This window comes from Platichthys flesus, chromosome 1, assembly GCF_949316205.1.
Source record: "Platichthys flesus chromosome 1, fPlaFle2.1, whole genome shotgun sequence".
NCBI classification, from domain to species: domain Eukaryota; kingdom Metazoa; phylum Chordata; class Actinopteri; order Pleuronectiformes; family Pleuronectidae; genus Platichthys; species Platichthys flesus.
Window position 1 is genome coordinate 10,967,121 of NC_084945.1, and position 27,378 is coordinate 10,994,498.

Sequence of the window (27,378 nt, forward strand, 5' to 3'; positions counted from 1 at the left end):
ACTACCTTGCTGATGGTCCTGTCCTCTTCTTACCGCCTTCACTCCTGATAGGTCAGCATTTACATGGTTATTCTTTCACATATAACATGGTGATTATAATTACCGGACCTATTCAATCATATTCACAAACTTATATAAACTGTAAAATGTGTTTAATTTGTGCGTTTTCCTTCCTTTGACCTCTAAATGATCCACTTTATCCAGTTTCAATGTGGTCTCACATTTAGTCTCTAAGGAATTGACTACAAAACGAAATGCAAGGAGCACCAAATAAGGGTTGCATATTCATACTGAGGTGTATTTCATGTTCCCAGTAGATAGCAGGAAATAACTAAATTCATTCTTGATTTAATTTAGTGACGTATTACAAGTTATGACATAAATTGAGATTATGAGATTTAATAGATGGTTGAAGTTCCAAAAAAACAACAACTGATAAGATATTGGAGCAAAAAAGGATCCTCGTCAAGTTTATTCAGTTCGGTTAAACACATTTTTGAAGAATGTTTTTAATAAATGCTATATTGTACTTGTCAAAGAACGATATTCTGATATTCTGATTTTATTAATATTTGTCTACTTCTATGAACTGACAGATTGTTTAAAAAAATCGTATGATTTTTTATGTCAAACTTAAGGAAAACCCAAATAGGTCTGATCCTATAGGTAACATGATTTGTATAACTTCTGTACAGAGGCTAAACACAGAGGCTGACATTTATAACAGTGTGATACCACTGGAGAGATGTGCCAGGGATCCAGCACTAAAGCACTCGCTCAGCAATTATCATGAGCTCTACTGTGTGCATCAGATTACAATATTTACCACAAATAACAAACAGGGATAATCAGCGTTTATTCAATTTGAATGCTAACCGTGACCAAAAGCATTGTATATTTTCTACAAAGTGATAAAGTGTCATAGTATAACTCACGTGCGCCTGAATGCTGCTCTTATGTCGAAGCCCTCTGGAGCACTCGCCTCTGAAATGCAGAGCACAATCCACAGTCAGTGTCATACAACGCAATCGTGTCGGTGACCAAATCATTAATCACGATTGCAGGCTGCATTAACAAAATCAAAAATACACAAAGTACTCACCATGCACGCTCAATTCAAAATTGCAGCTGTCAAACTTGTCTCTGGATGAAACCTCACATCTGTAAGCTCCGGCAAAGTTCGGCTTGGCTTCGATGACCAGCATCTCGAAGGTGTAGACCTGCAGGCACACGTATGAGGAGAGATGTGAGGGAGGCTCCATGACAAACATCTTTCATTTTACACCATAACCTATGAGCTACAGAATAAGCTTCATACATGGAACATCATAAGTCAGCTTCAGGTTTAGGTTTCCCCTGCTTCATTTCCATGTAAATATTTCTCATTCTGTTTTTTTCTGAAAGGAAATTCGTAGAGGTGCTATCTCTGCCACAACTTCACCTTTAAAGTTGCATCCCATCGTGATATTATGTCTAGAGAGGTAATTTCAACCCAATTAAAATATAAATATGTCCCATGGGCAGTTCAAGAAAATACAAATATAAAATTCTTCAAAAACAATACATTTTCTTCTTTTGATATCCATGTTTCTGTTCTCGTGTCTTCTCGGCACCTTAGTGTTGCGGTCGACCGCCTCCTTCAGCTGAAGGTGCTTCCCAGTCTTGCTGGCGAGGTCCATCCACTTCCCCTTGAACCATTTAACGGTGGGTTTCTTCAGTAATGACCCAGCGTTCACTTTAGCCACAAACGTGATGTTTCCACCTGCACAAACGTGTCAGTTGTCATGTGGTTTAACACATCCTCTTTTAGATTCTGATATACAAAGCAGTGTTGTACCTATAAACTTAGCAGCAGAGACTCTATATTTTATAAATTTTCTGTCATGTTATATATGTTTGCGAATTTAAACAGCAGTGAATTTCAAGGGTTCGAATTTTACATGGACACATCTGTTTGGTATTATAATCCCTTTCCTCATCTTTATTTTCATTTTTTAAACTCTAAACCTTGCTATGAATTAAACATGTTTCTGTCTAACAAGACTCAACAAACCTTCAAGTCTCTGTAGGATATTTTAAATTGTTTCCGACATATTAGGGGGAATTCAAATCTTAATCGTCACTTATGCATAATCTTCTATCATTTTGTTTTTGTTTTTAGTTGTTTTCCAAGATAGATCATAATCATTCCTGTTTTTATGAAGTCACTCACCCACAGTCACTTCTCCACTCTGGGGTTTCTCTGTGAAGATTCCAATCAGGTCCTGTCTGGTGTCTGGAGCCTGTTCGTCTGAAAACAGGTTCATGACAGAAATGTCAAAAAGTGGAGTCCAGCAGCAGGTGGGAAATCAGAGGAGGGAACAAATACCACCTTCATTTAGACTGATGCTGAAATCTTCATATGAGCTCGGAGTCAAAAAGGTTTCATCTGCACTATTTGAAGATTTTTCCCACTTAATTCCAAGCACTTACATTTAACTTAAAATTCTGAAATTGGGTTATAACAATTTAAAATACAAAAATTCTGATAGTATTTTTGAATTCTTCCAATAGGTGATTAAAAATCGGATGGACTCCATCAAAGTATCAAAAGCAGAATATTGGATTATTTTAAAACAACAAATGAGGTTTAGACACTTGAATAAAAATACATTTTTCAAATTTTGTGTTACTCATTTTGGAGGAGCTTTTACCCGAAAGCAACATACAACTGACAGCTACAGTTTGGTGTCATCTGCATAGCAGTGATATGAGATGTCATGCAAGTAGATAATTGGACCCAGGAAAGTATTTAAAAGTAACACATTTAAATACCTGTATTCAGGTATCACACACCAAAGGGTGCTGAGGCAACAGGGGCAAATAAACATGAAATTGACACCTTACTGACATTCTGTGTCTTTGTGTGTTGGTGGCAGCAACTCTTTAACAAAAACACTGGTATGTTTTGACCTTTCAGGAGGAAGCTGCAGTCAAAGATCATAGCGTGGGCAGCAGAATGGTCCGGACAAGGGAGTGAATGTGTGAGTGATTATATGATTGTTGGAACTGAGTAGCTCACCCTCAGCTTGAGGAGCGTCTTTGGCAGGTGGGGCATCGGTTGCGGGCAGAGGGTCGTTTGCCAGAGGGGCATCGTTAGCTGTTGGCGCGGACTCGACCCCATTTGGTTCTGCTGCAGGCGGAGCGGGGGCCTGTTCTGGTTCAGCAGTGGTCTCACCAGGTGCATCAGTAGTGGGTTGAGCTGGAGCTTCTGAGTCACCAACATCCACAGAGATAACAAGGCACAAGTGAGCAGTAAAGTACAAATACAAATAATGGGCCTGTACATCATTTTGACCAAGTAAGTGTCCAATCTTCCCGACTTAATTTATATGTGTCGAATGAATATGAAAGAACACTTCCGCATTCAAAATTTGTCTAAAAAGGAAATCAGTTTAACAAATGTTGTTTTGTTCTGTCCAGAATATTTAAGACACATAGTGTGTACATTTTTCCAAAGTTTAGCTTTTCATGTTTCATCTATCATTCGTCCAAACATTGTTTCGTCTCTGGCAAACATTTATCGCCCAAAAATTTCTTTGGTCTTATCATATTTGAATGGTCGACTGGTTTTCCATTCGTTATCAGCTGCCTCTTCTGAGCGCCAGTCAAGTGGTGGTTACTCATGAGGAAATAATGTGCTGGTGTGAGGGTGAAGGTCAACATGCAGCCAGAGCCAGAGTATGAGTGGCGTTGATATGAGCCCCAGACAGCTGTGGGCTGTTGTTTGTCGCACGCTGGGCCCATTAGTCTGCTGCCTTTCTTTAAGATTTGTTTCCACTTTATCAAATCCAAACAAACGACCTCGAGTCTCCCTGACGGAGTAATAGCACAAATGTAGCTCGGTGACACACTTAGCCCTTAGTCAGTGCAGTGACTAACACAGTGCTCTTTAGACTTGGTAAAGTGCTGGACACAATGATTGTGAATACGACATGATAACACACGTTCACAGAATCTAAGGAATGGTCAGATTTTCTTGGAAATGTGCTTATTCACGATCTAACAATCAGCTAAGAGACAATTAGTTGAGCTTAGCTCAGCATCAACAATAGAAACAGTAAGAAACAGTAACACAGAGGCAGGATAATTTGTACAATAAGTAAACATGTGTCTAAAGCATCATTTATAGTTCAAGTTTTCTCAGTTTAATAGACGTATGAATAACTGAAAGTAATCTAATTTGAATTAAATATCATTAAACAGCTTCTGTTTGTAAAGTTGTGTTGTCTACTGTCACAGACAGTGCAAGCCTCCATCCATACTACTATGTTTTATTTTGAAAACTGTCACGTGACCACTCGCGTACGCTGGGCATGTGCGTGCCAATATCGATCATCCCCTCCAGCACATGTTAACAGTTGTAAATGCAGAATTTAACTGCACAACAGCTGTAAGCAAAGACAACAGGGTCAGCTGGGCTGGTTTTGATTATCCATGTTGCGTTGTATAGCGGTAGCAGAGGCTAATGCCGAACTTTTCTTCTGGAAGGGGGTTACGTGGAAGGAGCCTGACAAATCAACAAAGGCTACGATATGACTGAACACCCGATCAGCCAGCAGTTGTGAGTGTCTATTTAATTGTTTCCAAACATCTCAGTTTCCAGCCGTAAAGAATAAAACCAAGCACCTTAATTTAAGCAAAAATCGGGGCCAGCAGCATTTTGGAAACTTCACAATTTAAACAGCTCAAACTCAAAGCAGTGTGGACAGCAGGCGTATCCGTAGCTGGTGCGTTAGTCATACGGATGTGGCCTAAAAGATTAACTACCCCCCTACATAGGATTAATAAGGCCCCAGACTAAAGGAGGCAGTGTCATTTGTAGTTTGTGTCTCTTCGTGGTCGTTGGAATGTTAACAGGTAGCACCCTTTGACTCCACTAGGGGTTGGTTACACAACCGTAGTTTGAAAAGGCCAAAGAGAAGGAGTGATAATTGATTCAAAGTCTTTTTTTTTGTATTCCGATTATCACGTGTATTTAAGGAGAATTATTCATGAGATTTACAGTGCTAGTAGGCTTATTTTTATTACAACCGCTGGACCTAGCCAGGCTCGCAATTTAACCCCTATTTGTAGTCTCTATGCTAAGGTAAGCTAGCTGTCTCCTGACTGTAGCTTTACACTCCCCATTCAGTTGTGTGGTACCGATCTTCTCATTTAGCTCTCGAAAAGAAAGGGAATAAAAGTAAAAGTGTTTCTCAAAGACAGACACGAGGCTGTTTCAGGGACTCGGAGTGGAGCAGCTGTCAGACGGTGCAGAGTGTGTGAGTTCATGTGCAGAAACATCAAGTTCATGCAGTGCATCAAATATTAATTTCCGCATTGAGTGCTCAGTTTCACTCTGTGCTCAGTATGGATTATACAGCCTGTAGGTGAGCGAGCACACCCACAGCTGCCACATCAAAGTCCCCACCTGGCTTTGATGTGACCTTCAGCTCAAACTTGACCTTTGACCCCCCAGCAATCACTGCATAGACATTGGCGTCCTCCTTGGTTATTTCTTTTATAGTGAGGGAGTGCTTTTGTCCGTCGGCTGTGATCACAAATTTGTCGCTGCTTGCGATGTCCTTTGAGTTGCACTGCCATTTTACTTTAGCTTCAGACTTCTCGGTTTCTGCTTCAAACAGCACAGAGGAGCCCTCCTCTGCCGCCTGAGTCTTTGGTTTCTTGGCAAATGCTGAAACTGAAGAGGGAGGGTGGATTCAAAATAGAAGTTAGCCCCTTTTTTGTTCTTGCCACATATTTTGGTGTTAGCAAAAAACCTTGATGAGAAGTGGTGTTTTTAAGTGTTTTTGTCGAGTGAGATAAAAAAGCTGTTTGCGTTTATGAGGATTTTGTTTCATCGAAACCTAATATCTGAAGTTTTCACCATTTAAAAATCAAAACTTGCCCAAAATAGAACAACGCATACAAAACTTTATAAGACATTGCAATAAAACACATGTTACAAAAGCCTTTAGACATAAATTCATTAAAATGCCCAGAAAATTGGGTCCAAACGAGTTTGACTTTCGCATTCAAAGAGCAGCAGGAGATTGCCTGGGTCTGATGTCTTCACGACATTCGGCGGGAAATTTTTCAGATATTTTCCTGATGCCTTCTCACTTTGGTTCACTTGGTAAAAATTCCTTACATTTCACCAGAGGGGTGGCGGGAAATAAATCTGCAACTGACCCTGGAAATCCTCATTTTAACCAAAGATAAAGCTCCTGAGCTGAGTGAAGCCGCTCATGTGGAACAATGACAGTGTTGTACGATCCACAGCTCACTGGTAAGAGCTGACTGAAAACCAATGAATTGACCTTCTCTGGTTTGGAAAAAAAAATGTGGCTGTCATACATGCGCAGTGTTGGTATGATAAGGAAATACTAAAAGACTTCAGTAAAACATACAGAAATAGCAAAAAAACGAATTAACAAACAAAATCAAACATGACAAGGTGTCTGTGGACAATCTGTCAAACTATTCATCTTGTGTTTTAACACTCATTGTGTAAAACATCTGTCAACGTTCCTTTTCTTTTTTAATATGTTCATTGTTATTCTGGAACAAGGATTTCAAAATAGCTCTGATAGCAGAAACGTCTTAAACAGTAACACCATATACGTTTGGAACTATGAGACGTGTGAGCAGAATTCAGATGCATGTTACTCACAGGTGGAGGCCTGAGCAGTTATGCACGGCATTGCAAGACCACGCAATAAAAATAACCAATCTCCACATGCTGCAAGATGAGCCTATGAGTTTAAATATAGGTTACATATGTACTGGACTAATAAATGAGGCTGGCAGGCTTCAGCTGCAGCAGGGGCGCAGGTATCACAGCGGGGGGATTAAGTTGACTCTATTTTAGTGACTGTGGAGGCTCAGAAAGAACGACGTGCCCTCAGTGTGTCACGACATCTCCGGTCATCTTGTCGATTATTCATGTCGCTTCACCTTTTACCTGACTTTGTCCAAAGTCAAAATGATTCCTCTGCTCTATTTTAAAATCTCACCTTTCCTTGTTTTGGATTCCTGAATGAGATCCTATCCATCATTGTTTCAGCTGAATATCAGATGGACAGTAAATGAGCTGACACATAATTGACTATTGAAGTTATTCACCGTTTGCTCACAACAATGATGTAACTAGTATACTGTCAACTACTCTGTTTACTAAGGTTTATGTACAAAGTCAATCGCAATATTGTTTGTAGATTAAAGTAAAGGCTAATATCAACATAAACTTGTATTTGGTTACTCATAAAACAATTGCCTATAGCTTTTATGTTGTTTATCCAAGTTGAAGGTCAAGACAAAAGAGACAATGATATAGACTGTCTGGCATGTATCTGAGTCACTGACACAATTTATATTTATAGGTCACAATATTTTAACAGACAACATTAACACCTATTAACTTTACTATCAATATTTATGAGGATTTATGGCTGTGGTTCTGTTTGAATTATTATTTTATTGTAATTTGTTCCCCATTGCTTTTGTTAGTCTTAATATTCTTATTTATGTTTAAGTTGGGTTTTTTAAATGAAATAAAAGTAAAAATGTGCTCCAGAATAAACCAAGTTAATTTACTTTTTTGCTGTGTAAAATTCCTATTTACTGTGGCTCAAAACGAGAAAACAACTTTCAAACATTCTGTTGATTCCACTGGTGTTAATTATAATTGGTAATAATGCTTCAGGCTCAAGACAACGATAACTGTTATTGTCCTCAACAAATCCTTGACACTAAAAGTCTTAGCAGCCGTGTGGCGCTGCTCTGTGTCATCTGACACCAGACACATCCTCACTCCACACACACACACACACACACACACACACACACACACACAAACACACACACACACACACACACACACACACAAACACACACACACAGAACCACTTTCCACTGAAGACAGGAGGGGAATAAAAAAAAACTGTGGAAAGCCATTTGTCAAGTTGGAATCCTGTCGGGCATTTTTGGATCAGTGATGCGATTTGTGAATGCAGTGATGCTGGAAATGTGAGCGTGTGGATTTCACATGGGACGATGTTTCCACCAGGACCGTGTGTGACGTGGGGTCGTGACACGGTCAGAGGGGCTTTGTACTAAGGATGGATAATTGCTTCAGCTACTGGTTCCTAATATTACCAAGTTAAGCCTTAGATACATTCAAATTAGAGGTTTTGTACTTTTACTGCCACTGCATCATGACTTTACTGTGAGCTACAATCATCTGTTTTACCTACCTCTTAATTTCAATACACTTTATAGCTACTATTTACATTGATGTTTAAGGGATTTCATGATGTTTATCTATTGTAAATTAAATTTGACTAAAAGCTGATAATACATTTATTACTATTATGGGACGAAGAGATCACCTTTATTACACGATTAAGTAAAACTAAATAAAGACAAGTGAGGCAGTGCAAAAAAGTTATCATGAAAACAATGAAGCGATCTGAAGTGAGTGGTTCAAGTGACAGGCTCAGTCAAATATCTTATAGAATTTTCTTACAGGCACAAGAAATATTATTTAGTGTCATTCTGCTGCGGTGTAGATGAAAGATCAAAATTTGTCTACGTTCCCCAGATGAAGACGGTGGTCAATAATAATGTGCTAATATCCCTAAGTTGAAATCTTTAAACAATCCACTGGAAGTTGAATCATTTTCAAAAGTGGTTGAATCGTCACTGACCGTTTTTTTTTACTGGCTCCGGCATCCTGAATGATCTCCTCTCCTCCACAGCGTGACTCACTCGTCCTGCTCAGTCTGCTCTCTCTCTCAGCCCCTCTGCCTTTAATAGTGCTGCCAGCCTCCCCTCCTTTTATGAGCCATCCCATCTCTCAGGCATCTACTTTTATTTTTTTTTCCAGGCCCAACACAATGTCCGAAAAAACAACAACCACCCACTCATCAAAGTTCATCCCACAGCAGCGGCGCCCCCCCTCCTCTCCCCACCCCGCCGCCAGTAATGTCTGGCCTCTCGGGCTATATTTCAACCATCCTCTCCTCCAACACCTCGGCTGAGTGACAGGACTCGAGAGGGCGGGGGGAGGATGTAAGGCAGCAGTTAAATTTAGAAGCTTCAGATCCAAAAAAGAAGTTTGTTTGTTCTCGTCACATCCCTCCGCTACCCCGTAAATCTGAGAGTGAATCCTGCAGAGGTTTGAATGAAGAGATCCTCAGTTTGTCTGGTGCCATAGGCGACGGTTATTCCCTCGATGGACGAGGTCTTCAGGAAATCTCTTACATTTGCCGACCAATAACCAACTAAATTACAGGTTCATCAAAGACATTTGTCAAATACTGATTTGATTTAACTTTAATAAAACGTTTTTCTACATTTTGAAATTTCAATATCAATTTCAACAGCGCACGTATTTTTCTTTTTTTTATAATCTAAAAACTTTTGTTTAAATGTCACTGTTCTAAAATACTGTTTATATATGTTATATTCGAAGAACCCTTTTCATGTAAAGCACATTTAACTTCATTTTATACAATGGAAAGTGCCAGTAATATAAATACTTTAATATTATGATTATGATTATTATGAATGGCCTATTATTGTTATTATTGTTGTTTTTGTTGTTCTGCAGTGCTCATTCCATTATATTCTATTCTATTACTCAGCTACAGTTAGGGGCATCGTTTACACCTTCACCATTGAGGGGAGCTGTTGAGTCTTGGGACAGCAGGTGCTCTTGTATATATATATATATATATATATATATATATATTTATATACTTACACACTGCACGGTACTTTTGAGCTAAGTTATTACTCTTTATTCCTGAATATTATTTAATTTAGAAGGTTTGATACAAATACATTTCATTTGTAAAAGTGAAATCTGGTGAATAGTTTTCTGTTTAACGTGAGGAGTGTTAAACCAGTTCATACGACTCCCTGTTTGTCTTTGACAATTCACAGGTTAAGCTTTGTTGTTTTGGAAAATGCTGAATTAAACAAATTGTGAAAGTTTTGAAAATTCATAGAAAACTCCAAAGCACCTTGGTTTTAAACAATTCAAATACTTTTATTATCATTACACGATCAAATTAAACGCTCAAGCCTTTAGAGATCTACTGGAACACATGCTCTCTGTCCCCTGATAGGAATCTGTCGCTCTAACATGTGTGATAACGACAGCTACACGATCAAGCTGTTCGAGCAAAAGTCTGATATGAAACACAAAGAAAAAACAGATTCAAAACTGCATGTCATGCTGGAACAGATGATTAATGTGAGAACAGCAGAGGTGTGAGTTTAGAGAGCTGGTGTCTGCAGTGTGTCCGGCCACACAGGCCGATACATGTGAGAACTGAGTGACAAGCCACTTCACCTACCCGGCTCGTATTAACCTCATAGTTCCTCATCGTTCACTTATCTTCATAGCTGTAATGAAAGGTGAGCGACCTCTTCGGTGCGTCTAACACCAAACAACCTGATAGGATCTTTACTTCTACGTCTTCTCCTTTTTGTGCCTAAACTCCGTTGTGAGACCTTGTCACAAAAAAATTTAAAATACACAGATGAACCATTTATTTTGTCTATAAGCAAAACACAAAGCGTTACAATAATATAATCACAGTGAACATTCCATCTCATTAATGACTTATTGGTGTCTCCCGCCTGTTTTAACTATGAAATGGAAATTGAAATATGTACAAACAGTGGTTTTACCGATAATTAAAAGAGAACTTAAGACATGAGGTGACATGAGGTGATGCGAACATCGAAGGCAGAAGGCTCGGACCCTCGTGGACCTTACTCATCATTAAAGCATTGGATTTAATGTTGAAAATGTGCAAAGAAACATTTCCCAAATATATTATGCACCAATAAATGTGTTTATATACATTTAAAAATGCATACAGGACATAACAGTGACTTGCAGTTAAATAGAACACCCCGGTTTCTCTCTTCCGCCGACTGTATACTATTAATTATAGTTATTAAAGAGTAGTCGGTTATAAAAGGTTATCCACTTGAATGTAAAGAGTTAGATAAGAAGATGGATACCACAGGTTTAGAAATGTATCATATCATTTATTGTACACAGATTTAATATGAACTTAGTCTCTGAAACCCTCACAATCAGACTACAGGAAGTCATTGGACAACAAACAGGCCATCAAGTCACTCCACAAACTGTTGTGTTTAGGTTTCTGTCCAGATTAGATAATATGATTTTATCACTGAGCTTCAGACGGGTAAGACAAGATAGAAAGAAAAATGCTATTACCTGCCTGGAAGCAGGTTCCCACTACTTCCTGTTTCTCAATGGAAAGCTAAGATAACCCCCTGCTGGACACAGCTTCATATTTACCTCGACACTTTCTCAGTCTGTGTAAAGCCAATAAACATACGTCCCAAACTCTCAACTAACTTTTATTTTTACATAAAAAAAATTGAATTAAACTAAAAAAAGAAGAAGGATAATTTACCAGAGTTTTGAACCTGTCACTGTAGAGTAACACGTTGGCCAGTGGTGGTTTTGGCACCTTGGATATATTAAACAATGGTATTTCAAAGTGCGGCCTTTTCATTTCAATGAAACTTGCTCAGCCACCACATGCTGCACGTACTCTCTGCTAAAAAAGTTGTGTATGCTTCCTGTGGGCAAAACCATGACGCTCATGTGTTTGTGCCTTTACGCTCACAGCTGCAGTCGGTGTTATTTGATATGTAAACTCAGTTGCCAGTTGCAAATACATTCTAATGCAATAATAAACAGCTCTGAAATGAATCCTGCCTTCATTTAAAAACTTGTGTAAAGAAGTGTTGTTTATGAATTTTATTGCATTGTACAGAGTTTTACAATATGTCACTGATACTATTTTGATTAAATATATTAAGCTCACAGATTCAGTGACAAACACTTCTTAAAAGTTTTATAGACTTACTTTGATGTGACGTCAACTTTTTATCATCTTTTTAAAAAATGTCATCACCATGTGATCACAGTTTTATGTGACATCGTCTTACGCACACAGTTCTTTGCTTTCGACTACCTCGACGTTGTTGTCTGGATTGTTAATTCTCTTGTATTAGCTTTTCTGATTTGCGGTTAAAGCACTTTGTAAACTTGGTTTTTAAAGGTGCATAAAGTTTATTATTATTATTATCATTATTATTGACTCACTGACTGTATCTGAGCTAATGATTTCAATAGTGATATTCAGAAAATGGTTGAAAGTTTATGCTGCTCAGTAATTCTTTTCATTCTTTTAATGCTGTTCATTGTATATTTCTTTACAAGACTCTATAGAAAACCTTCCCTCTGAACCCTTGTGTCACATGACTTGCAGTTACAACTTTGGCCACAATATGGAGACTGCTGCTCTACGAAGCAGCCTGCTGCCACCACCTGGAAGTAGTGGGCAGGGGTCAGAGTTCAGGCTTTGAATATTTCGGGATGAATCTGAGGGAATCAGAACATCGGATACTTAAGGCAAGTGGTCTCTGTTATGTCTTTCTATTTCACACTTTCATGCTGCATAACCCAGTATTTTCAGGGGATTGATCCCTCTTTACAGCAGGATTGGTGTTATTCACAAAATCCTACAGTTTTTACCAGAAGAACAAGGTTATTTAAGCATCTAAGACCAGTGACTACTTCTAATGACCCCACCCAGACTTTTCCCTGCTTCCTACATGTATGTTTTTCTCTCCTGGTGCCCCCTCCCCAGGACCTCATCGCTGAACTGGTACGTGAGCTTCTTCTTGATCTTTTTCACCTCTCCAGTTTTGCCATAGTTGCGCAGAGCTCGAGCCATCTTCTGGTAGGTCATTTTCTTGCGGTTGCCCTTCTGAATTCCCCAGCGGTGAGCCAGAGCCTCTTTGTGTTTGGAGGAAAACTGGAATGTCCCTTTGTCTCTGTCCACCCACCAGATACTGTCCTTCATATCGCCATTCCTTAAAAGATCCAGCAGGAACTGGTACAAACGGATCTTCTTTTTATTTCCTACTGGAGAGACCAGAGAGTTGTGTGTATTAATAATCGTTTACAAATGAATTTAAAAGATAAGAAAAGGTCCGAAATTCTGTAACATTCATTCTAGCAGACATGGGGAGGGATGACATTTTAAATGTATTCTTGTTAAATTAAGTTCATAGAATCATAGAGCTGTAGGGTTAAGGTCACAGAAGGTCCTCTGACACAGGGGACGACGTTGGACTGTGAAACAGTGAGTCCTGATGTGCTGGACACGACATCTGCTCAACAAACAAATTGTTGACACATTTCTGCAGTAAAACTTGGTGACTCTAAACCGTGCGGTGCAATAACCTGCATTATTCCCACAACCCGATGTAAAAATCCAGCTTCGGAGACAAAAACCACGTCGCAACATTGTGTTGAGGATGTGTCACCACCGCGTAAAAGCAGTTGTGCAACAAATAGCTCGTCCTAAAAACTGCATTGTAAGCTGTCAGCAGAACATAAAGCTGACGTGAGTCAATACCCAACCTCCCCCCACCCCAAATAAGACAAACTCTGGCCTGTAACCCAGAAAAGAACAGCTCTCATTCTTTGCATGGTGGATGGAAACCATTAGTATCCACTCACAATTATTAAATATCAAAACACACATCTCACCCACTAGTGGAAGGAGTCGTGGATTCAGAGAGACGACGAATGCAGCATTGTTGCAGTACAACCACATGTTGACAATATGAGCAAGGCAGCAATTGGACCTGCCTCTACTTCTTGAGGTTCAACCATATAAAACAAGTCCAGTGACTCCAGTGCCTGTCTCCATATAACATGACCTGGTTGACTGAGAGACTCCACATGGCCTGCACAGTTGGTGTTTCTTAAAGTGTCAGTGTTTACTGCTTACCCCCCACACACACATACATAAAGATAATATGACATGCCCTGTGAGTCGGGTCCTTACCCAGCTCTCCTGGTATGACATAAGGAACTCGATCCCTCAGACACTCTTCGTCAGACACCTCCAGCGGGGGACTGCGTCCTCCGTGGTCTTCGTCGTCAGAGCTGCGCTGGGACACGTGCGGCGGATACACAGTCCGAGGGAAGAATGCAACCTTCAACACAGAGTCAAGGTTACTTCTCTAAAAAGTCTTAAATCTTAGTATTTGATGATACATTATTGGCTATTAAATATTTGAAATAATATAATTTAGAGTTTAAAAGTGTTACTTATAGTGTATACGTTGTATTTCATTGTCAAGTTTATATGGTATTTTAATAGTTACACACTACTGCCACAGTAGGAAGTTAATAAGAAGATGAGGAAGAAGAAGAAAAAATAATTAATTTTATTTATTGAATTTATATGCTGCTGCTGATATATTATATGCCAATGTTCCGAACATCGAACATAGCACACAGCTAAATCTGCATGAGCTGTGGATCTGTGTGATCTGTATTAGAAGCTGTGTGTCCGGGTGGGCAGCAGTTAAACATCGTTATAACATCCTTTACAATAACACCGGACCGGGTGGAAAGCTACATGTGAACACACTGTGTGAATCGTGGTTTTCACAATCATTTTCCCTCAACACGCTTCATGCATTTAGATGCATCAGCACCTTCTTTCCACACTCAAACACATTTTGCTTCCATTAAAAAAGTAGCAGCCAATTTTTCACGTGTTCGTTCGTGAAATGTGACGTGTGTCATGAGATCTAAAAGCACACATGCTTTGTGTTCTTGTGAGGGATTCAAACAACAAACTCACAAGTTTAAACTTATTAATTTTGTCATTGTGTCTGTGCATTTACCCTGAAACCAGGCGTATGAAAAATAAAGTTTTCCGTATTTTCCATATAAATGTAATTCGTTTTAAAAATCAATGAATTACTTACAATTAACAATTAGTTTTTTCAAGTATTTTAAAAAAAAAAATGTATTTGTATTCTTTTTACTGCAGGACATGTATTTTATGTGCCATGGTCACCAGCGAATTATTTATGTGCCCAGCTTTACTTTTGTCTGGAATTTAATATAATTAATAATTAAAAGATAATTAAAATAAGCACATGGATGTTTTTTTTTTGATATGTGAAGCACTTTAACATTTATTATCTTTAGTCAGATTGTGCTATATCAAAAAATGGTCCTTTCTTTTGTCTTATTAAGCACTTCTGGTGTTCACAACACGACCCAACAAATGGTAAACGTATCGGAAGAGATTTGAATTGTTGTCTAAAACCATATCTGCTCTGTAAGCTCAGTAAGTTAAGTTGAGACTCAAGGCTGTGTTTATTTATATAAATATAAATATACTATAAACTGAACTAAAAAGAGAAGAAGAAAAATGTATAAACTAAAGTTTTTCTTGTAACTCAAAAGATTCACTTCCTGATTTTTGTCAGAGGACCCTAAAAGGCCACTTACTCTAAATGTCCCTTCTGATTTGAAACTCCACTGTGAATTATGCTGAGTTTTCACTTTGCTGTGAATCTGAAGTAGATTTGAGGATTAAGAGACTCAACAATATCCGTTAGCATGTGTTTCAGTCATATAACATCATGTACGTGCGAAAATTAACCAGGAATTGTTATTTTTATCTTTTCTCCTTTAGCACCAAAAAATACTGAGACCCTCGAGTCTGATTAGTAATTTACATATTCAAAATAACAGTGAGCGAGGACACCACGTTGTATAAACTGAATCATAATATGGTTACAAAGCCTAAGAAGTCCGACTGTTCATCATTGAAACAGTAGAATATATAGAACCAGGCATTCTGGGAAATATCTGTAAGGAATTTATTTAATCTTTAAAATCATAATGGGGTAATATACTTCGAGCTGCAGTGCATTCTGGGTGTAATGTTGGAGTCAGTGGGCGAAATGCTTTTAGAGGAGAACATGAAGTTTTACATTTTTTAGGATATTTTATTTGAATCCCTCACTTTCTAATTAAACCGTGCGGTAAGTTGAAATACATTTTATCTGTGTATCTACATACAACAAACTAAAAATAAAAGTAACTGTGACCAATCAGTAGCCTAACTAAGCTAGCTTAAAGCACTCTGATCCTCGCAACTTGCCACATTGTGAAGCTCATGCACAACAATATTGTTAACTTTGTTTAACAGATTTTTGTAGGTGAGGTAGAATTTTGAATAGTTTAAAGTAGTCAGTCATATTAGGTTTAGTCTGTTTTAGGTTGGTTTGTGGGAAGCAGCGTCAATGCGCTCACAGATTTGGCAGTTTTTACCCTTTTTTTCAAGCTTTTCCACATAAAAGGCCACATCAAAAGGTTAACTGCAGTAGAGCAAGTTACAGCAAATTTTGGATTGTTATGCTTAAATGGTTATAAAAGGACATCAACATTAACAAACCCCTAAATATCAACAGTAGTTTATTTTGTATGTTTTATTCATTTTAACTAGATTTACGACGATGTTTAAATGCACGTGGAAGTTTCTTGTGTCCAGGTATACATGCATCCATATGTGTGTGTGTGGGGGTTTATTTTATGGGTGCCCGATGGACTCACCGGTTGCTGTAACACATGTGCATGTGCATGTGCCCCAAGATTTGGATCAAGCAGGCCTTCTGGGTCATATCTTATGGCGTCGTGACGTATGAGGCCGGGCGGGTGGTGAGCCTGCACGCTCTGCAGTTCTGTGAAGTTGGCTTCTTGGAGGTTTTCAAATTCGGCTGGGTGCACGTGAGGGTGAGGGTGGTAGTCCCACTGATCTAAAGTGAGAAAAGTGAGAAACGACAAAACGGCCACAGGCTGTTGGATGGTACACCACTGGTTTGTTTTTGATTGCAACTTGTACCTCAAATATAAAGCCCTGGAAGAATTGCTTATAAAATATCTGTTGATTTCTTGTGTAAAGAATGATTAAATTAAACATGACCGACGAATCTTTATATTTGTGATAAGACGTCTAAAAGTGTGAGACAGTACTTGACACTGAGCTGTTAACTCATAGTGCTTGAGTTGGCATTATCTGAAATTACATGTGGAGGATAATAATGGACCATTCAGCATGAAGCTCTTTCCTGTTTGTTGCCACACTAGCGGTTTTGCCGCAGCCGCTGACTTTGAATTTGCACTTTTTCGCATCGTCTTTGATTTTTTTCCTCTTTTTGTTTTTAATCATTTAAAAAGAAAATGATTCCAGGTTTAACACTTTATTTTCTATGTTTTAGGTTCAACTAACGAAATAGAGTGGAACACTTCACAAGAAAACTAATACCGAATGCATTGGTTAATAAAATCCTTGTCACGCAGCTTTTCAAGACACATTTATCACAATTACAACTGGAGCCTTCTCGGCAGCACATTTTATGCTCTAACACTCCTCCCATTGAGGTTGTTTTGGTGAAATATTTAAAACAGTTGATTACCAGAGAAAGTAAAGCACCTCTCTTGTATCAATAAAACCCCCTTGGGGCAAAAGTCGTTCTATGTCTGTAGTTGAAGCAGCCAAAAGAAATTGCATCTGTTTCCTGTGTTCCATCCACCCTGATGCGGTGCGCTCCAGCTGCCCACACTGCAGCCTTTTTATGTACAGTACAACAGAAAAGTTACCGTCACCACATCAGGCCATGGTGGTGGATTTGAAGAATAAAAAGAGAGATGACTATAAGAAATGACTATAAGAAATGACGATAATAAAGATTAGAGCACTGAGTTGAATACAAGATTCATTTTAGGGGATCTAGTTGATGTAATTAACATTCGCCCTCACAGTCGTTATCATTTGCTTCTGTCTCCTAGTGATTTTTGATCTAATGTCAGCAATTAAACAACACAAAAAAAATTAGACAAAAATGGTGAAGTAAAACTCACCTGCCTGGATATCAGTATCAAGGACATATGGAGCATAATATTCCGTGATTTGAGGTCTGTAGATCTCTGGGTCATACATATCTTCTGGATGCTGCAAAAGCAAATAAAAAAAATACATTATACATTTTCAGACACAAAATAACAATAAAATGAAAATCTTTTACTGGTGTATATACTTCACACGACACACATCAGCCCTGATGTGAAATATTGATACTCAGCTAATATCAGGAAAAATATTAACATCATCTCACAGTATACAAAATATATAAAGTTTGAAGATTCTTTCAAACATCTTAGCAGCGTTTAAGAACTGAGCTGAGGCTTTAACAACATTTGTTTTAATGATCTTTTTTCTTGCCACTGCTGTTGTGAAACTCTCCAGAACGTTTGAGTTTCATTTTCACGGTGATCTCAGTATAAAAGGCTCACACTTTGTATCCTGTATTCAAAGTGAAGTAGACTCACAAAAGTCATGTACTGAAACATGAATATTGTCCATCCTCTTGAATATCGAACGTGTTTTCATTTTTGTCTTCCTTTCAAAATAACACAGGCGTTGCTTTGAGCCTGAGATGTTAAAAGTCACCGGAGAGTTTCGAAAGGCCTATAAATAAAATAAAGCATACTTACAGGTGGGATGAGATAGCTCTCCATTCTGTATGGATGCAACATGGAGACCTCTTCTCCAATGGACCGACTCTAAGACGCTTTGCTGGCAAAACACTCTCAACCTTTCAAAACTTTTGCGGCACCATTGCACAATGTTTCAAAATTTCCTCTCACTCAACGAAAAAAAAATCCCAAAAAAGTCTCTGTCTCTCTTATTGTAACGCTCACACGCGGCGTCGACCTTCACCACCGTCGAGGGCCTTCAGCCGTCTCAGATAAAATGGATTAAGCGAGGCCTGCTGTTTAACTGCGAAATGAAAAAGGAACTTTTGACTTCTGTAAAATGTGTGTGGGTGGGAGCAATCGAGTGTGTCTGCTGAAGCTTCCTGGGCATTGATGATTTGTCTGAGGAGACCATGACATTTTTATCAGGGTCTATCTACTGTCCCCTCCCTCAACCAGCCAATCACCACCAAGGGTTTTTTGCCCCACTCCCTTTAATGTTTTAGACTTTTAACTTATTTTTAATTAATGCATGTGTTGGTTTCCACACCAGTAGAGTCACTGGTCGAATAGAGGATCTCTATACTCAGTTAGTGCAGGTTGAAGTGAAGTGTTACCCCAAATCCTTTATAACAATTAACTAACTGAATTAAAAGGTTTATCAGAACATGCCACTCCACTCACTTACAGATAATATCAGACACCACTAAGAAGCATTAAATGACTAGAACATTATTAATGCATTTATTTATTAAATGGACAGGATATCATTTACAGTTCACATGCTGCACAAAGACAGTGTCATTCATTACGTTTGTCAGCACATCAAACGGCCGGGTTTCTAACTGCAGTCCTGAAACTGACGGACTGAAAGTGCACATGGTGACACACACACACACACACACACACGCACATCTGGAAGATAAGATGGAGGTACAGTATCAGTGGTGTAACTACACTGAGGTGAATGGAGATTACGGTTATCACAAAGCGGAGACACTGCTCGAACCTTTCCTGGGGGAACTGATTCCATCTGCTGCAAAACAACAAAAGCCAACAAAGAAACCACCAAAGGATCTGTTTTTTTGTAATTGATATAAATAAATTATGCTGTTTATTTTTGGTCCTCTGTATGTTTGTAAGACAAAATAAAAGTCAAATAAGTTGGCTACTAGTTTCTGAACATATTGCGACTGTTGGTGATAAGATAAGACAATCATTGCATGGTCCAGTAAGTGTGTAGCACTAAACCTGAGTGTTTATTGTAAGACCTGCTGTTTTAAGAAGATGACTGCAGTATTGAGATAAGGTTATGTGCTGAAAATATATTTCTGAAGAATCCAAATGTTCTGGTTATATTGATCTCCTACCAACATCAGTATTAATATTCCTGTTGGTGCTGAGAGCTCAACAACTCTGTCATAACTTCGACTAATCCTTTTTAAAGCGCTATACAGGATAGTGAAGTACAGGAGTGACAGGGGAAGACAGTTCTGTGCAGATTCAAAGTGTGTACACCACTTCTCCTCTTATGGATTGTATCAGGTCACAACTAAACTGTAAAACAGGTGGTTCAGATCATTTGTTCTTTGTGTGTGTTGTAACTTTTGGTCAAAATGTCATCCTGTCCTCTTTCCTAACTGATGGAGGACCGTCAGAATATCTTATATGTGGAGCTATTAAAACCTCACAGACTGTGGCCAGCCCCCTTCTTAATCACAGCTGGTTGAACAAAACCGACGGTGTATACAGCAACTTTTTCCGAGAGTATTAATACCCAGCTGCAGCAAACCAGGCACTATTTCCATCACAACTATTTCAAGTAAAGCCAAAGTTTAATTTTTTTGTTCATCCTGAGAAACAAAGTGACTGAAAGCTGTTTAAAAGGTTACAACTTAAGTCTGTCAATGTATTAAACCTAGTCAGTTTTTATATTTTTTATAAAAACTGACTAGGTTGCTAAGTGCTGTCATTTTAATAGAAGTACCTGGATCATTGAAATAATAGTAGTAGTAGCAGCAAATTGTAAAAATACGAAGAAAATTACACAGTATCAGCATGGAAATATACATTATGATATATTTTGGTTTAAATATTTGGTCTATTATTGTGTACATTAAAGCTGCACCTGGAAAATGCAGATTATTATTGTTTATTTGTTGATGAACTGTCATAATTGTCCAAATCTAACGAGGAGGCAGTGGCTAAATATTTCAAGAGTGAGGGAAACGACCAAAACAACCTTATTACTGGGGGGAGAAAATGTAGAAACCTCAGAGAGAGCTGCATGTGAAAACCCAGGATGGTCAGAAGTTTAATCGATCAGCAAACTATCAATATCTACAATACTGATTAGAAGAAACAGTTTGTAACATAATGGAAAAGTTTCAATGTTTAAAGTACTTGTATATAAGAAAATGTCAGATGGAGATGAAGGAAGCAGCAACAAGAAATGAATTGAGGAGTTATTGTAAGTAATGGTGGACTATGTGAGCAGATGAATTGTATGTGAAGCCGTCTTGTTGTTATCATTGTCCATGATCAGCTGCCAACACGATCACGCTCCATAATCCACCATCATGATCCACCTCAACTATCAGGATCCACCATAAGCTGCAGCCAACACAATCTCTGTGTTGTAGTTCTTGAGTCAAGAAAGTCATTGAAACTTTTTTGTTAACCAGGAGAATAAACATGTTTTAGCCGATGATACACACAATAATAACAGATCTGTGAATGAACAAGAAGAAAATCATTTATACCGTTGATTGCTCCTCAAACCTTCATCAGGTGGAATTCATACAGGCATATTTAATAAGCTGTACACAATTTATTAAAATTATTTGAGAGGTCAAATTTGTATAGATATAATGTTCACAGGCAGTGGGAGCTGCTGCCTATTGTGTGTCGTTTTCTGACCTTATGGGCAATAACACACTACAAATGTATGATACTAATTTACTTGACACTTTCAGCAGCTTAAAGAATGATTCAGTCAAACACATACGTTACTGGTTATGTGGTTATGGCAGCATTGACTGAAGAATTGGATTGTAAACTTTTATCGAAGTTGCAAAATGAAACTGTATTAAATTCAGCGCTGCTGTGCTCGTCACAGGTCTGTGCTTCCTCTTTACACAAGGACATCTATAGACTTTCTGTCTGTTCGCTTCTCTCAGCTTTTTTCAAAGACTTTTTAAATGCCCCCCCGGTTTTCTACACAGAACTCCATTAGTCGCTGTCTGTTTGTTGTGCTTGTGGCCTGAGAAATAGAGTACACGCATACAGTGCATGCACACCATGAGTGACATATTATTAAATGAGGAACTGGGTACTCTTGTCTCAGATTCAGTTCCCTGAAGTCCGTCTTTAAATGAATCCATGTCGTGTCATATGGTGTGGATGATCCAGGCTCCGATAAGAGCCGGTTGCTTTTTGTTGGTGTTTGTTTTTCCTCTGAGTTTTCTGGGACTTGAAGTTGATTTCCACTGTAACCCTTTAATTGAAGTGCCAAGTCTCTGAGCAACCATGTTTCCTCCTTGATGCAGTGTGTCCTGTTGAAATGTCCTCTGAGAACAAACTAAATCCATACGAGCTCCAGGTGCTGCAGCCCAGTTAAACCTTCACTGCCTCAGTGTCTGTGGGAAAGCAAAACCAAAGTGCAAGAACAAGAACAGACATTATTGTGTAAGACATATACGAAAGTGCAGTTGAATCATGGAGGCCGATTACATTTTGGTTTCAGTACACAGAAATATTTTCCACCATCATATTTTTCCATTTCTTATTATCAAACAGTTAAAGTAATGTAACTGGTGGGTTTAAACCCAAAGTTGTCATTACCCGGAGAGATCACATGCTGTATTGTGTTTTTTAAATGTGTACATGCTACTTCTTGATATCTTGCATTGAAAATATACCCACCTTGTTAGGTACAACTCTAAAATATACTGCATTCAATACAGAATCATAAATACTAGACAGGAAGGTGTTAATTTAGGTACCGATGAAGTTGAAGTTTGTAGTGTACAAAATAATTAACATGATTTTCACTTCCTACAATGGACTCAACAATCCAGTGATATCCGCTTTATATATTGGCTTTTATGTGCTGGGTATAGTGGTGGAAACAATGGCATGAAAAAAACAACCATGCAAAACATATGAGAATGACCAGTGGTTGTCTGTGTAACATGACTCATTTATTTGTGCTCCCACAGAGAAACTCAGTACATGTCTTAAAGTTACTATTACATTTTTTTCCATTTGATAGCCTTCTTACCTTTATGCATTTAAAAAAATATAAATTTTACATTTTGGCTGTTAATCAGTGTTTCCATATACACATAGCTGGACTGTTAAAATATGGTGCACTGTTAAACATTATAATGTAATTTTAATGGCCATTTTCTTCCATCAGTACTTTTTCCTTTGACATTTAAAAATAATTTTGTTAAGAAATTAGATATGTTCCCTTTAAGAATTCCCTGGTCAAGTGTCAGTTATGGAATAACATTGTCTGGCAGTAGCACAATTAAACAATCAGACAGACCAGAGTGAGCAAACCGGTTAAACACCTTCAATTTATATTCCCAACATTAGTATCCACGTTGCTCAGACCACACTGTTCTGAAGGAAATAAAGGTGAGTTTTGTTTCCAGTTATTTTTACTTGGATATTCAAATGTTTACTTCTTAGAGGGAGAACATGCCATTTATCACCCAAAAGTTATATATTCTTGCTTTAAAGAACATTTTCAAAGCTGTGATTTGACTTGTCATTGAGTATGTTTTACAGTGTGCTGCTGCTGCGGCCTAATGGAATAATTTGACATTTTTAATTGAATAATTGAATAACACACTTAACCTCCTTGCCTCGAGTCAGAGGAGAGGATCAATACTTTCATTACTCTCATTACTGAAAACTGCATGTGACACTAATGTGACACTACAGCCAGCAGATTAGGTTGCTTATTATCACCCAGCCTGGAAACAGGTGTAAACATATGGCCTTGCTCTGTCCACAGGTAACAATCTTTTGATCTGTATGTGTAGATGCGGTGGAGTGTTTCTAACTAATGAGATGCAAAATTGTTCATCCTTAGAGCTGCTGGTAGGTAGAGCTGTTTCCAGGCTTTATACTAAGCTGAGCTCACAGCTGCTCACTGCATCGTCATATTTAAAGCCGATCTTTTCAACTTGTGACAAGGAAAACTAATAATCCCAAACTGACCAACTGCTTCTTTACATAAAGGATGTCAACACATCTCAACGGGTTTTCATGATATTATAATTGACTCACACTCTATGATAACAACTTGTCCAGTGAGTTGTAATGTATCAAACAAAGTCGAGAGCAGGGATATATTTGTGACGCAGTGTGAAGTTGCCCTGCCTGCATATACTGGCTTCTGGTTAGGTCCCACCACAGGGTGTAACTGAACACTTCACAGTTTCTTCTGAATACAGTCACAAGATCCGTATCTGTGATGTTTCAAGCCCACACAGGCACACTAACAGTAACAGTGGCACCTCTTACTTCACGGTGGCAGGCTTCGGCCCCTGAGGTCTCGGGGGCCTGCTGTGTGGAGGTGTCAAAGCGCTCATCACTATCTTTGCATGCTTTTATTTTAAGAGCCAACTGCAATTCTGAAGGAGGCACCATCTACTTGTTGTACAGTACTACTATTACTGGTGTTTATTTAACACTTCAGTACACATGAGCTATATTCAGTGAAACCAGGCTGTTATTCACTGTATTCTGCCCCCATCCACTTTTAACTGCGCAGACTAAAGTCTCCCTCGTTTCTCAACAGAACGTGATACAACAATGTGATGGTTAACATGCGCCTGTTGCTGAAAAAACGAGCGAGAGAAGTCACGGCACAGGGTCACAAGGTTTTGCCCACACACCCGAGCAGAGGGGAATGATACGCATGACCACTGACTGTGGAAAACAGGATACAGGGTACGTCGCAACAGGAAGTGTTGCACTCCTCCTCTGCAGAATATCAGTTTGACCAGAATGACTGCAGGTTGATGTCCACACTCTGTAACTCCTGTGGCTCTATTCACATTTCGTAATCGTCTTCGCTCGCCATTTCTTCTGAGATAGTTGAGTAATTTGGTTGAGAAAAAAAAGAGAAAAAAGGGTTTGAGCAAAAGAAGATAAAGAAAGAAAAGAAAAGAAATAAAAAATCCCTGACAAGCTGCATTATTGTTTTTACTGCTTGAATGCAAATGGAATGGCAGCATATCTATCTATCTATCTTACTGTCTGTCTTAACATTTTCATCCAAATTACATTGAATTCTGCTCATAAATCTAATTTTTAACGCTATAATTTGCTGAAAGAGTATACAAGCTATATCAGTTGATATATATAGTACAATTAGACATTTGGATACTGTATTGCAGAAACGGATACTAGATCATAACAGACATGAGACAAAGAGTATATTGCAGTGAATCTATCGATCTATCTATCTATCTATCTATCTATCTATCTATCTATCTATCTATCTATCTATCTATCTATCTATCTATCTATCTATCATTCTATCTATCTATCTATCTATCAAACAAACAAAACTATCACACACTCTAGAAATTGGAAAATAAAAGCAAATCCTGCTAAAATCAACCTTGCAAACCTAAACTCTGTGTCATGCCGGTGTACTCTTGTGAGGAAAGTCAGGAAACGCCCACAGTCTCAAGCAGAGACCGAGTCTCGGGTCTTACCGTCGCTCTCAGTTCAGTACAGCAGTGATCAGTTGTAAATGTGTCCACGACAGAGTTGCTGGGCGGCTGGAAGCATATTGCCAAAGGTGGTTCAAAAACTCAGGCTTTCTATATATCTCTGAATTAGCAGGGGAACTAAAAACTTCCTTAATTTTACCAATTTAGGTTGGTACCATGAGGCTTCTTCTTCTTCTTCTTCTTCTTCTTCTTCTTCTTCTTCTTCTTCTCCTTCTTCTTCTTCCTTATTAAAACAAGAAGGTGACAAAAACTCTTCCTACAAAGCACATTTTTCAGGCAGTGAATCCAGTATAGACTAGTGCAACTGCTGCTGAGTTCATTCATTCGGAGTAAGACTGAATTGCTGACCCTGTATTTCATCCTGAATTTACTGTAAATTAATCTCCAAATCACACTGATTGTATGAACGTGACCTTATTGAGTCAACACTTCATGTCCATCAATAATTCATATGTAACTGAATTTTTTCTTTTTCTAGAAAGATGAAACAGGTTTAATGTAAATAAATTCTTAGAGTTTGGCCACTTCTAATTTAATGGCAGCATGTATTTGCTTATATTATTAATACAAATAAGAATAAATACAAAAATAAATAGATGCTCTTTATAGCATTAGCAACTTCCACCGAGAAGATTATGTTTTTTTATCCATCCGCTTGTTTGTTGCTTGGTTTGTATGTTTGTTTTTAAGCAAAGATTTTGCAAACACTTCAGGAATGATCTTTTTGGGGGATATTTTTCATTGTTTTCTCCGATAATACTTTAATCTTAAAGGTTCAGTGTGTAGAATTTAGTGACATCTAGTGGTGAAGTTTCATCTTGCGGCTGAATACCCATAAGCTTACCCCCCCCCCCCCCCCTTCTAAACATGAAAGAGAACTGGTGGTAGCCTTCAGTTGTAATAAATACTCAAAAGGTGTTTGGTTTGTCCAGTTTGGAATACTGTAAAAAACATGGCTGCCTCCGTAGAGAGGACCCGCTCCGTATGTCTAGATAAAGCCTTTAAAAATAAAGGACCTGTTTTAGGGTAAGAAAAACACTAGGATTATTTTATACTCAATTTCTAACAATAGATCCCTTTCACCTAAATCTTACACCCTGGACCTTTAATGAAAAAAAAAAAGACATGTGTATGCGACTGATATTTAGGAGTGTGTGCGCAATTTGGGGATGATAACAATACAAATCTGGATCTAGTGTGTTTAAATGTGGTTGAACGAGGGTACTGTTGTGCCTTGGGGGACGTTTATGCTCTACTGAATGCCATTGTTGTTTATTTATACTTTCAGAATGTAGTGACAGTTAAACTGAGGCATCAATTTGAATGTGACCAACTGATTTTGGGAACAGACCGAGCAGCGGTGGTACCCCGGTGAAAACAAATATCAAGCATCAAGGTCTGCTCCTTTATATTTGAATTTGTTCAAAGAGGGTGCAACGTCCCAGCACAGTTGGAAATGTCCGATGACTGTACGCATGGAAAATAGTTGTAGGAAGACAATGTAATCTGCTTTGTGTAATTGTTTGTTTCGTGACTGTAAAAGTTAAGAAACAAAGTGAGCTTGACCTTATTTAGATTTTCATGTGATATGATTTGATGCATATTTTCTGTATAATAATTCAAACAATGAGCCAGATTTGTATTTAATTTGATAAAAACATGAACAAAATATTGTAGATGACGCCTGCAGTCTCCCTTGTAGGACTCAAAACAGTGTAGGCAACCAGCAGTCACTTCAACATGCAACATGCAGTTTTGGACGGCCTTTGCATCTTCACAAACAATTCAGTGTAGAGTTGTATCTAAAACCCTCAAACCCTTTTTTCCCATGTTTCACATACGACGTTGGGTGGACAGTCCACAGAGAGGGCCCAGGTTTCCTGGCTGATAGTCACCAGAGGTTTCAGTGGCCGTCGTGTGTTTCACAATGACATGGAACGGTGGCTCGACATGCATGCGAGGGGACATCCAGCTCCTCTCACTTCTTATTCCTGATTCCTCATTTTCTCTGGACTCCACAAGGTTCAACTATCAGACTGGGCTGCTGGTATTATTAGACGAAGGTGAATCACAAGGCACACAGACAGGCTCACACACACACACACACACACACACACACACGACATGACATGAGTAACTTTAGAGTATATAATGCAATCTGCTGTTTGAATCTGTTAAATG

General features: G+C 38.5%; 2 protein-coding genes and 1 long non-coding RNA gene across 4 annotated transcripts in view; all 3 read right to left on the minus strand.

Moving 5' to 3' along the window:
• Positions 1-8,866, minus strand: part of mybpc3 (myosin binding protein C3) — a 28,467-nt gene extending 19,601 nt beyond the window's left edge. The window contains exons 1-7 of the mRNA XM_062383409.1: positions 8,730-8,866; positions 5,453-5,722; positions 3,062-3,250; positions 2,213-2,290; positions 1,614-1,762; positions 1,103-1,220; positions 936-984 (exon numbers count right to left, since the gene is read on the minus strand). Of these exons, the coding sequence (XP_062239393.1) occupies positions 936-984; positions 1,103-1,220; positions 1,614-1,762; positions 2,213-2,290; positions 3,062-3,250; positions 5,453-5,722; positions 8,730-8,754 (878 nt within the window). The 5' untranslated portion in view covers positions 8,755-8,866. The remainder of the gene's footprint in view (positions 1-935; positions 985-1,102; positions 1,221-1,613; positions 1,763-2,212; positions 2,291-3,061; positions 3,251-5,452; positions 5,723-8,729) is intronic.
• Positions 8,867-10,566: 1,700 nt separating this feature from the next.
• spi1b (Spi-1 proto-oncogene b) lies at positions 10,567-18,843 on the minus strand. Of its 2 annotated transcripts, none has more exons than XM_062383421.1 (5): positions 18,458-18,843; positions 17,825-17,915; positions 16,517-16,719; positions 13,941-14,091; positions 10,567-13,009 (listed from the first exon to the last, which is right to left on the minus strand). In XM_062383421.1, the coding sequence occupies exons 1-5, from the start codon at positions 18,497-18,499 to the stop codon at positions 12,693-12,695; spliced, it is 804 nt and encodes a 267-aa protein (XP_062239405.1). In that variant the 5' UTR covers positions 18,500-18,843; the 3' UTR covers positions 10,567-12,692. The 2 variants fall into 2 exon arrangements, with proteins under 2 accessions (XP_062239405.1, XP_062239414.1); XM_062383430.1 differs by having other exon boundaries at positions 10,567-13,006; positions 18,458-18,842.
• A 328-nt stretch (positions 18,844-19,171) lies between these two features.
• LOC133949565 (uncharacterized) lies at positions 19,172-25,410 on the minus strand. Its single transcript, XR_009920160.1, has 2 exons — positions 25,180-25,410; positions 19,172-24,544 (listed from the first exon to the last, which is right to left on the minus strand). It is a non-coding gene; the product is annotated as an uncharacterized LOC133949565 (long non-coding RNA).
• Between the last annotated feature and the right edge of the window lie 1,968 nt (positions 25,411-27,378).

Excerpts from the sequence above, each read along its gene's own strand:
- spi1b (XM_062383421.1), bottom strand. The coding sequence starts at position 18,499 with ATGTTGCATCCATACAGAATGGAGAGCTATCTCATCCCACCT. Across the intron at positions 17,916-18,457 it reads AGAGCTATCTCATCCCACCT|CATCCAGAAGATATGTATGA; the intron begins GTAAGTATGCTT and ends TTGCTTTTGCAG. Across the intron at positions 16,720-17,824 it reads TGATACTGATATCCAGGCAG|ATCAGTGGGACTACCACCCT; the intron begins GTGAGTTTTACT and ends TTCTCACTTTAG.